Source organism: Chaetodon auriga, chromosome 8, assembly GCF_051107435.1.
Source record: "Chaetodon auriga isolate fChaAug3 chromosome 8, fChaAug3.hap1, whole genome shotgun sequence".
Classification (NCBI taxonomy): Eukaryota; Metazoa; Chordata; class Actinopteri; order Chaetodontiformes; family Chaetodontidae; genus Chaetodon; species Chaetodon auriga.
The window spans coordinates 17,154,120-17,168,689 of NC_135081.1; the positions used below are offsets into that span (position 1 = coordinate 17,154,120).

General features: G+C 44.2%; 1 protein-coding gene across 1 annotated transcript; it reads left to right on the forward strand.

The window, feature by feature from the left end:
- The first annotated feature begins 257 nt into the window (after positions 1-257).
- Positions 258-14,455, forward strand: LOC143324495 (kinesin-like protein KIFC3). The gene is made up of 22 exons (XM_076737046.1): positions 258-570; positions 981-3,162; positions 3,695-3,960; positions 4,158-4,277; positions 4,518-4,614; positions 4,778-4,935; positions 5,066-5,318; positions 7,408-7,580; positions 8,038-8,103; positions 8,357-8,494; positions 8,907-9,104; positions 9,341-9,514; positions 10,110-10,257; positions 11,295-11,425; positions 11,517-11,628; positions 11,699-11,880; positions 11,954-12,058; positions 12,148-12,278; positions 12,371-12,491; positions 12,577-12,706; positions 12,927-13,156; positions 13,264-14,455. The coding sequence occupies exons 4-22, from the start codon at positions 4,179-4,181 to the stop codon at positions 13,387-13,389; spliced, it is 2,772 nt and encodes a 923-aa protein (XP_076593161.1). The 5' UTR covers positions 258-570; positions 981-3,162; positions 3,695-3,960; positions 4,158-4,178; the 3' UTR covers positions 13,390-14,455.
- The last annotated feature ends 115 nt before the right edge of the window (positions 14,456-14,570 follow it).

Here is a 14,570-nt window from a genome sequence, read left to right on the forward strand (position 1 = left end):
GACACATTTCTAGTTAATTAGATAGTTAGTCACATACATTTATTTCAAGTTCATTTGTAGAGCAGAGTGTCATTCAAAAACACGTAAATGCGTTTTAAAAAATGTAGAAATCAATACTCACGGTATTCTCAAAAAGTCAGTCAAATTCAGACCTCCGTGTGCACTTTGTCATACTGGAATCGTTCAGAATTTACGAGCAGCATTGAAAGCATCTCTACGCGCCTGCGCACTGTCCATATCCGGATTTGTCACGTGTCAAAACAAAGGTGTAAGTGTTCTTGCTGAAGTTTGACCTCATGTGCTCTGGGTATAGCTGGCCATTGACACCACAAAATACTAGACTACAGGCAGATTTGTCCTACAGTTGTGGTCGTTAACTTCAGAGACATTCATCAGAACTAGCTTTCTCCGCAGCCGCTAATAACGGAGCGTTGTCAATATCGTGGACGTTTGCACGGATGCCACTCGTCTTCAGGATCAATGGCGTGCTGTATACCAGAGTTCATCACATCTTGTTCTAACATCATTTTGACTGCTACAGCGCTTCACGCGTCTCATACACTCTTTAAGGTGGGTGTCATTTAGTGTAGCGTCAATAAAGATGGGCGATGTTGCAATTTATGCACTTCTGGGGCTGAAACCATCCCCCGATCAACCAATTAGTCAATCTACCGGGGAATAATGTCTGTCTTGCTCCGACAAATCGTGAATTTTCACTATTTTCCTACATTTTATTGACCGAACGATTAATCTATTAATCAAGGAAAATAATTGGAAAAGTCATTCATACGGAAAATAATTATTTACAGTTAAAAAACTACGCTTCTTTCACTGATTCTTTTCTCTGTTGGGTGTTTTTCAGCTAAATTGCCATATTTATTTGCAATAGACAATCAATATCTGTAATCTTAACTCTCCATGGCTGGCATCTCTGTTCTAATCAGTGAGTCCATGTACAAAATGTCTCTGTCTCTCTGCAGGACCACAGGGCTCCTTCTGTAGGCCTTTTCCTGCTTGGACTCTCTGCAGCACTTTGCATCTTCCATCCCTCCAGCTCATACCTCACCTCCATCCAGAGAGAAGCAGAGTGGGCCGGGGAGGTTCTGGCTCCAGCGCTGGTCTCCTTTGACTTCCTGTGGCTCAGCGAAGACCACAACACGGCACATATTCTCCTGTGTGGCTCTTGTCTGCTGCTGGGACTGCATGACTGGCTCTCAGCAGATACTGTCACAGTGATGGCACGCTGCCTGGGCCTGTCCTCCCTGTCCTGCTGCCTGACGGTGTGCCTGTTTGCCGGTAATGCTTTAGGGGCCTTGGGCGGTGTGGCCCTCAGCCTCCCGCTGCTTGTGGCTCCAAGAGATGGGACAAACACTCTAGCTGTGTTCATTTCTCCACCTGCAACTGAGGAACTCATCAAGTGGCTTTTAAAAGGTTCCATGTCTCTTGGCTGTTGGGCCTCCACACAGGCCCTCAGCAAGTTTCTGTTGGATGTGACTGACCGGTGTAACATGGGTATTTAGCACATGAATAGGGATCTGTATGATAAGTCGGGATCTGAGATTATTTATGGACTGTCAGGTGACAAATTTGACCTATGCAAAAAATAATGTGCCTAACTTAAAAGACTTTCAGGACATTTGTGAGGAAGATTTATTGCCATTACAACAAGCGTTGTTAGGAATTTGCCTTGATGACCTCATAGTGCAACAGAACTGACAGAGCATCATTCAACACAACATGAAAGCATCACATACAAAAGAACAGATTAAAATGTACAAATTTATCTTGTATCTGTCAACGGACAGACAATGAAATGGCAACGAGTTTGATAATGGATTAATCCAGCAATTATTAATGATCATGCAAAAATACCACACAACAGCTGGTTCCAGCATCTCTAATGTGAGGATTTCCTGCTTTTCTCTTTGTTATGTTATTATGAATGAAATATTTTTGGGTTTAAGACAAAACATTTTGAAGTTTTCACCTTGGGCTCTGGGTAATGGCAAGCTTTTTCTACAATTTTCTGACACATTATAGATGACATGATGAATCTAAAAAGAATCGATGGGCTTGGTGGATTAATCAACATTAACAATAAAACAGCAGCACCAGTTCCTAATGTTGCATACACTGAGATGTACTGTTGTTTTACACGTGGCTGTTTAAGGACAGAATACAGTTACTATTAAGCAAAGCAATTAGGACTGTGTCACTTGGTCTTTTAAAGCAAAAAAAACAGTCAAATCGTCCGTTAGTGATGGGGAGTCACACCGGAGATGGAATTTCCAAGTATTTCAGAAATCATTTAGAAATCTGATCTTGTAGTTTCTTTGCATCACCACATCCCGTCATGCATCGGGTGTTTTACTAGAATTTAGTGCAGCTGCTAAACCGAGACTGTGGCTGAACTTCATATGAATTCCATTTGAATAAGAGCACAGGATTAGACAAAACCCAGATACCACTGAGCAAACTCATTTGCATGAGAGTACGTGACCACAGTTCACAACTGATAGCTCATGGTGGCATTCTGCATCGCTGTGGTGCAGCAATATGTTTTTTTTATACACTGGAAGTGACTCAGTGACATTGAACAAGCTATTCAATTTCACTTTGATGCAGCCAGCATTATTTCCAAGAATGTGTAGCAGGCAGTATTCACTCTGAGGCTGTTACAATCCTCCTCACATCTATCTGCTAACAGTTTTAGTGTTGTGTATTCCAAAAACATCCAGATGCCTTCGAGTCTGGGTCCCATATGTTCTGCAGCCTCAGCAGTATCACTGTTTAAATATCTGCAGTGGTCTAAAACCTTGGCCCTGCTTTTACCTCATCAAGCCCATGTGATACTTATCAATGCACTTTTTAGTACTTCCTTGGTTTTCAGTGGCTGTGATGTCAACAGAAATGACCCCATCTGTTTCACTCAGCATCACTTAGATGAGGTTTGTCCACAGTGTTGTCCTTGCGAGATGTTACTGTTCTTTACAGAGATTTGGAGTGGACGCTGCAGATTCTCTCTCAGGATTTCAGAGTTGCGAGCAGCTGCCTCAGCAGTTTCGCTGCAGTAAGCGTACAAGCATCTGTGGCTCTGTGCCTGTCGGCTGGACGGTGCCTTTTCCAGACCTCAGGGCACAGGTGACCAGAGACACTTTCAAGGTATTCAATAATTTAGTGCATATTTGTGTGTTTGAAGTGCCAGAATGTTCATGACGTCTGTGCTGGCTGTGCTTTGATTCATCATTCAGTTCATGTCTTTTTTTTTTTTTTTTTTGGGCTGTGTAACAAAAATGTTCATGTTGTACTTTTAATATTTTATTTAATTGCGTGTTGTTAAGAAAGTGCCATTAAAACTTTTGTTAATATTCACCATAGGAAGTCAACATAACTTGAGTAAATTATATAGATGTTTCTAAAAAAAAAAATCACCCCAGTTATGTAATACTGCATTGCATTCTAAAGATCTCTTTGCTCATGTTCAATTGTCCAGCTCTTGCATCACTTATCACTGCTGTGCTACTTTGCAAACAGCTCAATATTTGCACCTGCATTATGCTGCACTTTCTGATCTTTATGAGCCCCTGGAATCTGGCACATCTCATCCACCTCTGCCTCTAGCTGCTGTTATCAGCATCAACCCCCCCAGAGCTCAATCAGTCTCCACTCTGTATCTGTCACTCCACCACTGCAGCGGATCAGGAAACTGCACTGAGCATGCTCGCTGCAGATGCAGCCTGTAGATGGAGCAAAGTGGAGAGGAGGAGAAAGGGGTGGAGAGAGAACGGCGGAGAGGGAGTAACAGGAGCTGCACGCAGCGCGGGGATGCTGTTGCAGCTCTGAGGATAAGGGCTGCATGGGAAGATTTGTCATTGACAACACAGATGGAGAGTGAAAGGGGAATTCAAATGGCTGGAATGTCAGATTGTCATCACCAAAGAGGAGACGATATGTGATAAGGTAAAGAAGATAAGGCATTGTGCATGATGGGATGGGGTGAATGATTAAGCGAACCTGTGGAGAAGTCGAGACCAGCATCATCATGCATCCTTTGATAATCAGTCAATTTGTGTGTTAAAATAACAGCAGGGTAACTCCTCCTTTGCTGCACCACGGTAAAGGTTTATGTGATTATTGAGTTCATCTGTCATTCACAGGGACTCTTGGACAGCGTGGAGATGTATGCCTTCTACTCCCTTTTAGTCTACATCTTCTACACTGTCTTTAAGAAGGAGGAGGAGGAAGCCTTGGAGGGGGCGTGTGGAGCTTCCTCAGACGTACGTCTAGCCACATCAAGTCAAGCCTCAGGGGTCCTCTTTGGGAAAACATTTTACGCGAGGAACATGCATGCGTCACCTCCCACCTCACCGTACAGAAAAGGCTATGGTCTCCATCATAAAGGACGTAGAAATTAGTGGTGTCATCGTTCTGCCCTTTGGCTGCATTTCTATGTATGCAATGTGTAAATATTTATGTGTATTTTACTGTCAGACCCTCATATATGTTACTGTTCTCAGGAGCCAGGACCTGTTTCCATGGAAACAGGGAGCAGAAGGAGAGATGGCCACACCTCCAAAATGGGAAAAAAGGCTTGTGCTCAGCTTAGTGAGTCAAGTGAGTCCTCAGATGGCGTTTCAGAATATTTATAGTCCAACATAAAGGCTGCTATGTAACACAGAGGAATGATACATTATTCATGATATGGATAGTTTCTATTAATTGATTAATTAGTGCATACCTTTACTCTTAATTATTTATGTGATTTGTTGTAATCCAGGCAGCAGCAGTGACAGTGATGAAATATCTCTGAGTGATGAGGATGAGAAAGACGGCCCTGAAATCCCAGCATGCACTCCTCTGGCTGCCTTTTTGTCCTTCAAGCAGGAGGCTGAGAAGAGGAGGGCCTCACAAGTTCAGCTGGAAACAACAGGAAAGGTGGCAAAACTGTGTCATCACCTTGACTCAGCAGCTCGTCTGATGCAGGAACATAAATTGCAGTTCCCCAAATAGGAGCCTCTGCGGTGTCACTAAACCTTGTGTGTATGTGTGCTTCTGTGCTGCCCAGTTGTCAGAGTCTCCCCTGGTGGCGGTGATGTCCCACTTGCTGACTTTTCTGGAGCAGTACTCCCATTTCCAGCAGCTTCAGCAGCAGGCCGACCAGTACCGGGTCCAGCTGAAGAGGCACCGCGTCCAGCACCGCCGGCAGATGAAAGCCCTGCGGGCGTCCTACCGCCAGCGTCTCAGGGACAAGAACAGCATCATCAGCAGCCTAGAGGAGGCCATCAGCCAGCAGCAGACCCCCAGTCCATTGAGCGAGGGTGAGGGAGAAAGGGAAGGGCTGCAGAGGGGGAGGAGAGAGGAAAGAAATGTGTGGGGGAGGATGAAATCAAGGTGCAAGACAGGATGGGTTACATTTCCACATGGTGGGTGTGGATATGATGAAAAGCAGAGAGAAGCAGAGGTCATTATGGCTTTTTTAATAACCACACAGAAGTAGATGGCATGAAAATAGGAGCATGAAATGGCACAGGGGACTAAAGGTGGATTTAAATCGATATGAGATTTAAGATTCAATGAGATTATCTGATGGATGGAGGAAGGTGGATTAGGAGGACAGTTTCACACGCTCGTCATAATAGGCGTATGTCCATCATCTTACGTAGTATAGATTAGGATGTTTGGTGCTTTCTTTTACAGCTGTGGGAATCTATAGTTTTCCATTACTGTGTAAAAATGTGAGCTGGATTTGAGAAGTTCATTCAAAGGAAGGGATTTTTTTCTAAATTCATAATTTTTTTAGGCGATGCCTTATGTAATTCACTTAAGTGTTTTTCCACTGTTGGCCTGAGATTAGATTTTTTTTAACCAGGGACACCTTTTTTATGGAGGAACACAGACATCAGCAAAAGAGCAGACTGATTAGATTATGTGTGTGTTGGTCCAAGTCAAGCTGGCCAGACTAACACTTCACTGCTGCAATTGACCTCATGGCTTTAGATGTCGGTGTCTGCTGTGTTTCAGATTTGACCAGATGGTTCTTTGACCTCAGAGCAGAAGGTTGGATGTGCCAACTGCAGTGTCTTACATCACTTTTCTGTGCACGTGTGCACAGCTTGTTAAGCTTGCATGGCTCCGTGAAGTTGTAGTCAGATCACATTCCTGTCCTCAGGCTGACTGATGCAGCCTTAGAGAAATATGTCAGATTGTATGATAACCAGACCAGTTTCTCTATGAACCTCACCGTGGAGGTGTGCTTAAGCAGAGGACCTCATGTGCACTGACTCTCATTAGTCACAGGACAAAGATACATGATTACATGGTGGGTGTCTTTGGTACTTGGATTGTGACTCTGTGGCTCTTTGTCATGAATAAAACATGGCTGAGAGTGCTGTTTTATTCCCTGCAAATGCACTTACAAGGTCTGGCACATGCAAGGTGCCACGTGTACTTGTGTTGGACTAAAAATAGCCCGGAGTCCTTGTCCCAGTGTTACAAGGCTGTTCGCTTTGTTTATTTACTGTAATGCAAGGTGCAGGCCTAAGTGGAGGAGTGATCCCGTGCCTGTTGGATGTGCAGAATTTCCACCACTTGTGCAATGCGCCTGGTTCTCCATTCAGTGGTCATTCACCAAGAAGAAATCAAAATTCTTAGAAAAATCTTTATCATCTGCTTTCCAGTCAAAGGAAATAGGTTTTCTTACAAGACCAGAACAGCTCACAGACTTTTCACTTCTCTTGCAAGCACGTTTGCATCAACACCCCTGATGCACAGCTGCAGCCTCTTTATGTTTTTCTTCTTTCCTGACACCACCACCTCTCCTTGCACCACTGTGACACAGCAAACCTGACATGGCGTGGAGATAGAATTAGCATAAGGCCCTGCAATGGAAATCAGAGGTGACAGAGCCCGATAAATCATTGAGGAGGAGGGAGATTAAAACGCTGCTGGCCATGCTGCTCAGGTCCCTGGTGAACGATAGAGGAGTTTTAGCGGGTTGTTGCATCGTATATACAGATGTGAATTTTGGCTCTGCACATGTTCCGGCCTTCACGTGAGAAGCTTCAGCAATCCTATATTGGTTCTGTGAAGTTGCCCTTGAGATTCGAGAGTGGAAACACGGCAATGATAATGTTACTTCACTGCGGAGTGACTGCATGGTGTGTGAAAGAGCTTTAAGTGCATCTTTAATGTTCATTAATATTACACACAAACGCAAACATTCAAGCGTACTGTGGAAATTAGTCATAACTGAAAGGATTACATATAGAAAACAGGTCAGAGGAAGTTCAAAGGAAATTTGCTGTTCTGTGAGGCCTAATGTGAATACGCATCCGAAGATGGCAGAAGGTTCTTTTGCTGCTGCCGATGGAGAGTCTGATTGTCGTTTTTCTTATTTATGTCCCCCAGGTGAGCCCAGCGGTGACACAGGGACACAAGCTGGCGTCCACAGGCTGGTGGAGTCTCTGTACGGTCTGCAGGGTGAGAGGAGTAAGCTGAGGGGAGAACTGCGTCTGCTGCACTCCCAGCTGGAGCAGAAGGAAAGAGACCGACACTCTCGCATACAGACCTTTCAGCAGCAGGTATGATGCTGCATGTTAGTTAAATCACAAATGCTATATCCATTTTAGGAAAAAAAGCCTGTCTGAAATGCATTAATAATGAATTGAAAAGCACAAGTTCTTCTGTTTAAAAGTATGAATTATTTATGACAAAATCTCCATTATGTTATGCTTTATTATTTCATGCCCATAAGTATTGGGGAAGAGAAGGTGTCATAACTTATGGAGACACATAATTACTGTATATGCATACCTTCATAAATGAAGGATGTCTCATGTCATCATGCATATATGTGAGTGTTGTAAATTTTTTATGTGGCTCTGTGTAATGTACCCTACACGACCACTATGGCCAGGTCTGTCTCTTTAAAAGACATGATGCATCTCAAGAGACGTCCTGTTCAAAAAAAAGGTTAAATAAAAATTCTGACATCAAACTTGTGTTAGTAACTTTTAATTGTGTAAATGTCTTGCACAGATTGATGAGCTCAAGAGCTGCATAGAGGAGCGCGAGGAGGAGCTGTCAAGACTGAGAACGGCCACTGTAAGCGCTGTGAACTATTGACTTAATCATTTGTCAAGCCTTTGTCACTTTCCATGTCATCAGCAAAGCTGTATCCCCACACCCACTGAATAAAATGCCATCCTGTAGAAATGCTCAGCACCCCTAGTATAGCACCTCAAATAACACATCTATGATGAAGAAACACTGTATGTGTGAGGAATTAACATGGCAAAGAATTCAGTTTTGATGCATCTCTCATTGTTATGCTGAACCTCATGTTTCATTTCCTCAGGGGGCCACAGACTCAGAGAAGCGGGTTCTGTGTCTATCAGCAGAGAACGAGAGTCTGAAACAGAGCCTGAGCGTTACCCAAGGCCTCCTGCAGCAGCTGTCAGCCATCCCCTCCCAGTCCAGCACCATGCTCATCAAGGTGAGACGCACCAGCACAGCTGAGAGCTCACTGACGTGCTGCCGAGGCACTACCATTGTCTGACGGCTGCAGATACAACCCAGATTCTAAAAAAGTTAGGACACTCACTCATGATACTCTCACCAATGAACCTGTTTTCCTGTGGAATGTTCCAAACAGGTGTTTTTGGAGTATTCCACAACTTTCCCAGTCTTTTGTTGCTCCTGTCCAAACTTGTTTGAAATATGTTGCTGCATCAAATTCAGAATAAACAGATATTTACAGAAATCAATGAAGATGATGAGGTAAAACATTTATTATATTGTCTTTGTACTTTCAACACTTTCAGGACTTTCACTCATCTGAATACTTCCTCCACTGCTGCCGCTAACTCCAATGCTTGTACTGTACTTTGTTTTATGCGCTGTGCTAGGAGAATGAAAACCTCCGCAGCAGAGTGCAGCAGCTGGAGATGTCCCTGCAGCAGCGTGCCGAGCAGCTTTCTCACCTGGAGCGACAGAGCGAACAAAGCGAGTGGAGGAGAGGAGAGGAGCTGAGGAAACGAGAGGAGCGAGTGAGGGAGCTGCAGCTGGAGTTGGACAGAGAGAGAGGCAAGGAGCCAGTGGTGAAGGTGAGTCCCATCTGAACTGGCTATCGAAATAGATTTGAACACTGCCGAGTGGCTTTGGAGCTGTTGAATTATAAAACAGCTTTTTGTTGGATTTGAGAGTGAGATATGTTGACTGGAAACACATCAACGTTAATTATAAAGAAGGAACAAAAAAACAAAACTGCAATTAAATACGCACTGCCTCCTTGTTTTTCATGTTAATGGAGTAGATGAATCAGATGTGTTTTCTCTCTCAGTATGTCACCCAGACTGTGGAGGTGGAATCACCCGCCACATTAAAGCACCTGACTAAAGCCAGACAGAGGAATGAGCTGCTGTCTGAAAAGCTGACCCATCAGAATGAGCGGTGCAAACAGCTGGAGGAGCAAATCAGGAAGTCCGATGAATACAGCTGTAATCTTCAGCACAAGGTAACAGAGGCTGCACAATCACATGTAAATAGCTTGCCTTGAATTCTTACCTGTCTTATCTGCTTTAAAGTAAACAAACACAGTAATACACACACACACCAGCGGATTAAACTGATTTTTTATACAGTATAAAGCAGTTTGTACTTGATGTATATGACCTGTGTATTGGGATGTAAATCATTGTGCAGAAACAAGCTGGACATAAATTGTGAGCCATCATGTGGGCTTTTGACAATAATGCTCTATAATGATGCTAAATATCCATCAGTACGCAAATTATTACTGTTGGCTGCTGGCCACTAAGAGGCAACACATCACAGATGGTCCTCCTGGTGCCATCAACTCTAATTTTAAAAAGTGAAAGAGACAGAGTTGACAAAGTCTAGAGGGATGAATAAACCACTCGGTGTTTAGAGAACAGATGATCAGAGGAGAGAAAATCACAGGCAGAAAGAGGAAGTTTCCACTTTGCTGCTGGAAATTCACAACCTGGATCAATTTTATTGACAGATGAACTCATTACAGAGCTGAACCTGCACAGATTGGACCCGTCGAGCTGACAGATTGACAAATTGCTGTGCTGAACCTTTTACAGATTGCAGCGTATGAGAGAGAAATTGGTAAACTGAGAGAGGAACTGTTGAAAGAGATTGGCCACTTGGAGGAAAGGAAGGAGGAAGCTGTGAAGGCTGCTGCCAGCTGCTCAGCCGAGCACTTTCAGAACCTGCAGGACCAATTCTTCAGTGAGTTACACCGAACGCTGCCTAATTAAAGGACCAGTGTGCAGGATTTAGGGGATGTTTTGGCAGAAATGGAATATAATATTCATATGGATTCATGTATAATCACCTGAAAAAAAAAAAGTGCTTTTGTTACCTTTGAATGAGCTCTTTATATTCACAGAGAGAGTGGCTCCTCTTCCACAGAGTCCACCATGTTGCCATGTTTCTACACTAGCCCAGAGCAGACAAACCAGACACACACTGCAGAGAGTGACTTTCATGAGTTTTGTGCTCCTACACACTTGAAATGGGAGGGGTGAGGCGAGGGGTGTTCATTTGTATATTCTCACCACTAGATGCCACTGAATCCTACACACTGGACCTTTAAAACCCCAAAGAAGGAGATCTTGGATTCTGCATGCAAGAAAATGAAAGAAAAATGTCCTTGAAGACAAAGTTCATCATTTTGCAAAATTAACCTATTTATTTTTGTGCTGAGGGTGAGATGAGAAGATTAATACCGCCCTCGTGTCTGCTGGTGTAGCATTGTCCAAATCAAACAAAATCTGCCTAACAACATTTCTCATTTGTGTAATCCACGCAGAAAGTGTAAAAATAACACCTTATGCTTTTACAGGGGAGTTATGGGTCAGACTATTTCTTGACTGGGTGCAGTGACTTCCTGGAGCACCTTGCCATCACAAGGCTCCCAGGTGGTCAGCAAAGACGCCAGGAAGTCACAGCACCTGTCCAAGAAATGTTCTCATGCATAAGCCTGTGTAAAAATGTTATTTTGGTATTTTTACAGTTTTTGTACGGATTAAACAAACAAAATATAACATCATGTCATGCCAGCTGTTTCTTTCTCTTTCCAGTCTATGCTAAGATAAGGCTGTACTTTACCTTTAACTGACACATGAGAGTGGTATCAAGCTTCTCATCAACAAGAAAGCAAATAAGCATGTTTCCTAAATATGTCAAACTAGTCCTTTCGAAAAGATTTATTGATACAAAACTGTATTTCAGCGTGATTCTACATAGGTTTTTATTTTTGTCAGGCTTGCAGAAGCGTCTGACAGCACTCCCTCCAACTTTGCGCTCCATGAAGACAGACTACACCAGTCTGAGGAGCCAGGTTCGAAACTTCTCAGACTTTTACGGAGCAGCTATCAGTGATGCAAAAAAACAGGTACTCAGTCCCCTCTGTGTAGTGGAACAGCTAATCTCACCAAACTGACAAGCCTGCTAAGCAGTCTTTGGCTGTCTTTTGTCTGTGGCAGATTTCAGCAGCTATCAGTGAGATGTCTGAAGCCAACAAAGATCTTCTGGAGAAATATAGGAAAGAGGTTGCGCTGCGCAGGAAGTACCATGAGCAGCTGGTGGAGCTGAAAGGTATGAAGACAAATAAAAGTCACTGCAGAAAAAGAAATCTGTGTCATTAACTGGGCCGCCTTGTTTTCAGGCAACATCCGCGTGCTGTGCCGTGTGAAGCCTGTGCTGAAGGAGGACCAGCACGAGGAGGGCCAGTCTGTGGTGGTGACGACGGACCCCAACAACGAGTCCTCGCTCAACGTGCTGAACAAAGGAAAAGGTCGCATCTTTGAACTGGACAAGGTCTTCCACCCTCAGGCCACACAGGAGGAGGTATGCAAATGAACAGCATGTGCAGGAAATATAGTCGCAGCAAGAACTTTAACCCTTTGTTTGGTTTCATCAGGTCTTTCAGGAGATTGAGCCTCTGGTGACGTCCTGCATCGATGGCTACCATGTCTGCATATTCGCGTACGGGCAGACTGGTTCTGGAAAAACGTACACCATGGAGGTATGTTCGTCTAGTTGGACAGCGTTACTGTAGCCATTGAGTGATGATCCATAATACAGGATGCAGGCTGATAATCCTCTGATTTTCAGGGCAGTGTGGAGAACCCAGGCATCAACCAGCGAGCCCTGAAGCATCTCTTCAGTGAGATCGAGGAGAGGAAGGACATGTGGTCTTACACCGTCACTGTCAGCTCTGTGGAGATCTACAACGAGGTGCTAAGGTACAGCATGCAGCACTTTCTCACCAGACAGCCAAATTTACGGCTACTCGACATTGTTTGTTTTATTGATGGTGTTATATTTTGCTTCTCAGAGACCTGCTGAGTAAGGACGGAGAAAAACTGGACATAAAAATCAACCCGGACGGAACAGGACAGCTGCATGTTCCGGGCCTCAGGGTCATCGAAGTTAAGAGCTTTCAGCACATCAAGAAGGTGACGCAGTGTGTTTTAAACAAGCCATGCTCCACTTTAAAAACGAGACATTACACTGATACTGATTATTCCTGTTTGTGTGAAGATTTTAGCCACAGCCCGGAGGAACAGGATCACCTTCGGCACTCAGATGAACCAGCACAGCTCCCGCTCCCACGCTCTGCTCTGCATCACCGTTCAGGGCACTGACCTCGCCACCGGGTCCAAAACCACCGGTCAGTCACACATGCATTTCACCTTCAACAGGGAAAGTGTAGGAAAGGCTCCTTATTAATACCTGAGGGACATCGTTGTCAGCATCTATAGTCTTTAAGCAGAAAGAAGGTGGAGAGAGAGAAAGGGCACAAAAGGGAAGCTTCTGATCAGGATTTAGATCCAGAGATGACTTGCCTTCATGGCTTCACCTTTTCTCTGAATTAACATTTCTGTCCACAGGCAAGTTGAACCTGGTGGACCTGGCTGGCTCAGAGAGGGTATGGAAGTCTGGTGCAGAGGGAGAGAGGCTGAAAGAGGCCCAGAATATCAACCGCTCCCTGCTGGCACTGGGGGACGTAATTCAGGCACTGCGAGCTCGGCAGACTCATATCCCTTTCAGGAACTCTCGCCTCACGTACTTATTACAAGACTCCCTGGGCAAAGGCAGCAAGACTGTCATGGTGGTGCAGGTGAGATTGCTGCTCCGAATGTATAGATTTTTAGAAGTATGGCAGTAAATTGCATCCTTTCTGATGCTTGTTATGAGCCTTGTTTTGTTTCAACTTTTCTTCTGAAGGTGTCTGCACTGGAGAGCAATGTGGGAGAGACACTTTGCTCACTCAAGTTTGCCCAGAGGGTTTGCAAGGTGGAGCTGGGTCCTGCAGCCAGGAAGATCGAGTCTGGTGGCGGACAGTGCGACTGAAAGCCTGGAATCACCCGCCTCCTGGTCCCAGTGATGACCAGGAAGCCACAAATGCATCAGCGAGATTATCATCCACCCTACCGATCAATCATAATGCTACAGCGTCAATGAGATCAACAGCAATCCTGCTCAAGGGCTAAATGTGTGGAGGTCCGTGTGGCACCTGAATGCCAACCTTTGATGGAGGTTAGGCATTGAGGATATCGGCCTCCTCCTTGCATTTTCTGCTTCTGACAAGTGGTAAGCCTTTATCATTAAGTAATCTGCATGCAGGAGTATTTATTCCAGTGCCATAACAACCTCTGACTCCCCCATGGTTTAAGATTGGCTGCTTCCTTGAACTACAATATCTCACTTTCCGTTTTATTAAATGCCAAAACCCAGGATTTATCTTATACGATCTCGTCAGCCTTGTGAGGTTTCTTGCAGTGTTTAGTGCAGCATTATGTTCAAACAGGTTCATCAAGCTTCCGGAGCCACAACACTTCAGTTTTTTCTGTATTAATCATCTTGCTATAAATGTCTGTAGTTTGTGAGCTTCATCTCCAATGTTGCATATTTTTGGAGGTTGTAGTGTGTAGGAGACTCTGTTTTGTAGCAAAACTATGTCAGAAGCATTTCAATGACACTTAAGTCACATATTAGTGGTGTTTTTGTGAACTTCAGAAGAGCGCTTTCCGTTCCTCTTTGGAGCCTTGATAACTCGCCTCTTGGGAAAAGAAGAAAGAGAGCAGGTGGCCTTGTATTAAGAGTGGTAATGCAATGAACTGTGCAATATCCTCCTCATCGAGGAGACAGTTTGGGCCTACGTGACAGAAGATGCACTTTACTGTGAGTGTTTCCGTTGAAAACAGGTATTTAGGTGCTTGCAATAGATATCACTTGTGAATGTCATACCAAAAACAGCTTGCTGTTAACTGTTCATCATTGTTCTATTTATCACCCACTGAATCAGCACGAACTCCTGATTCAAGTGTAGCAAGTCATTGATGTTGCAGTAACTACGATAGGGGTCACTTCATGATGATTCAGGTAATTTTCTGAATAAATATGATGTATTTAAAAAGCGTCTTTTCTCTCATTGGACCCTTTCACTTCCTTTCCGGATTGTCTACTGCACCCCATCAGGAGGGGACATGTTTGTTTCACTGTGGTCCCTTGAACATATCTGGATGCATTTT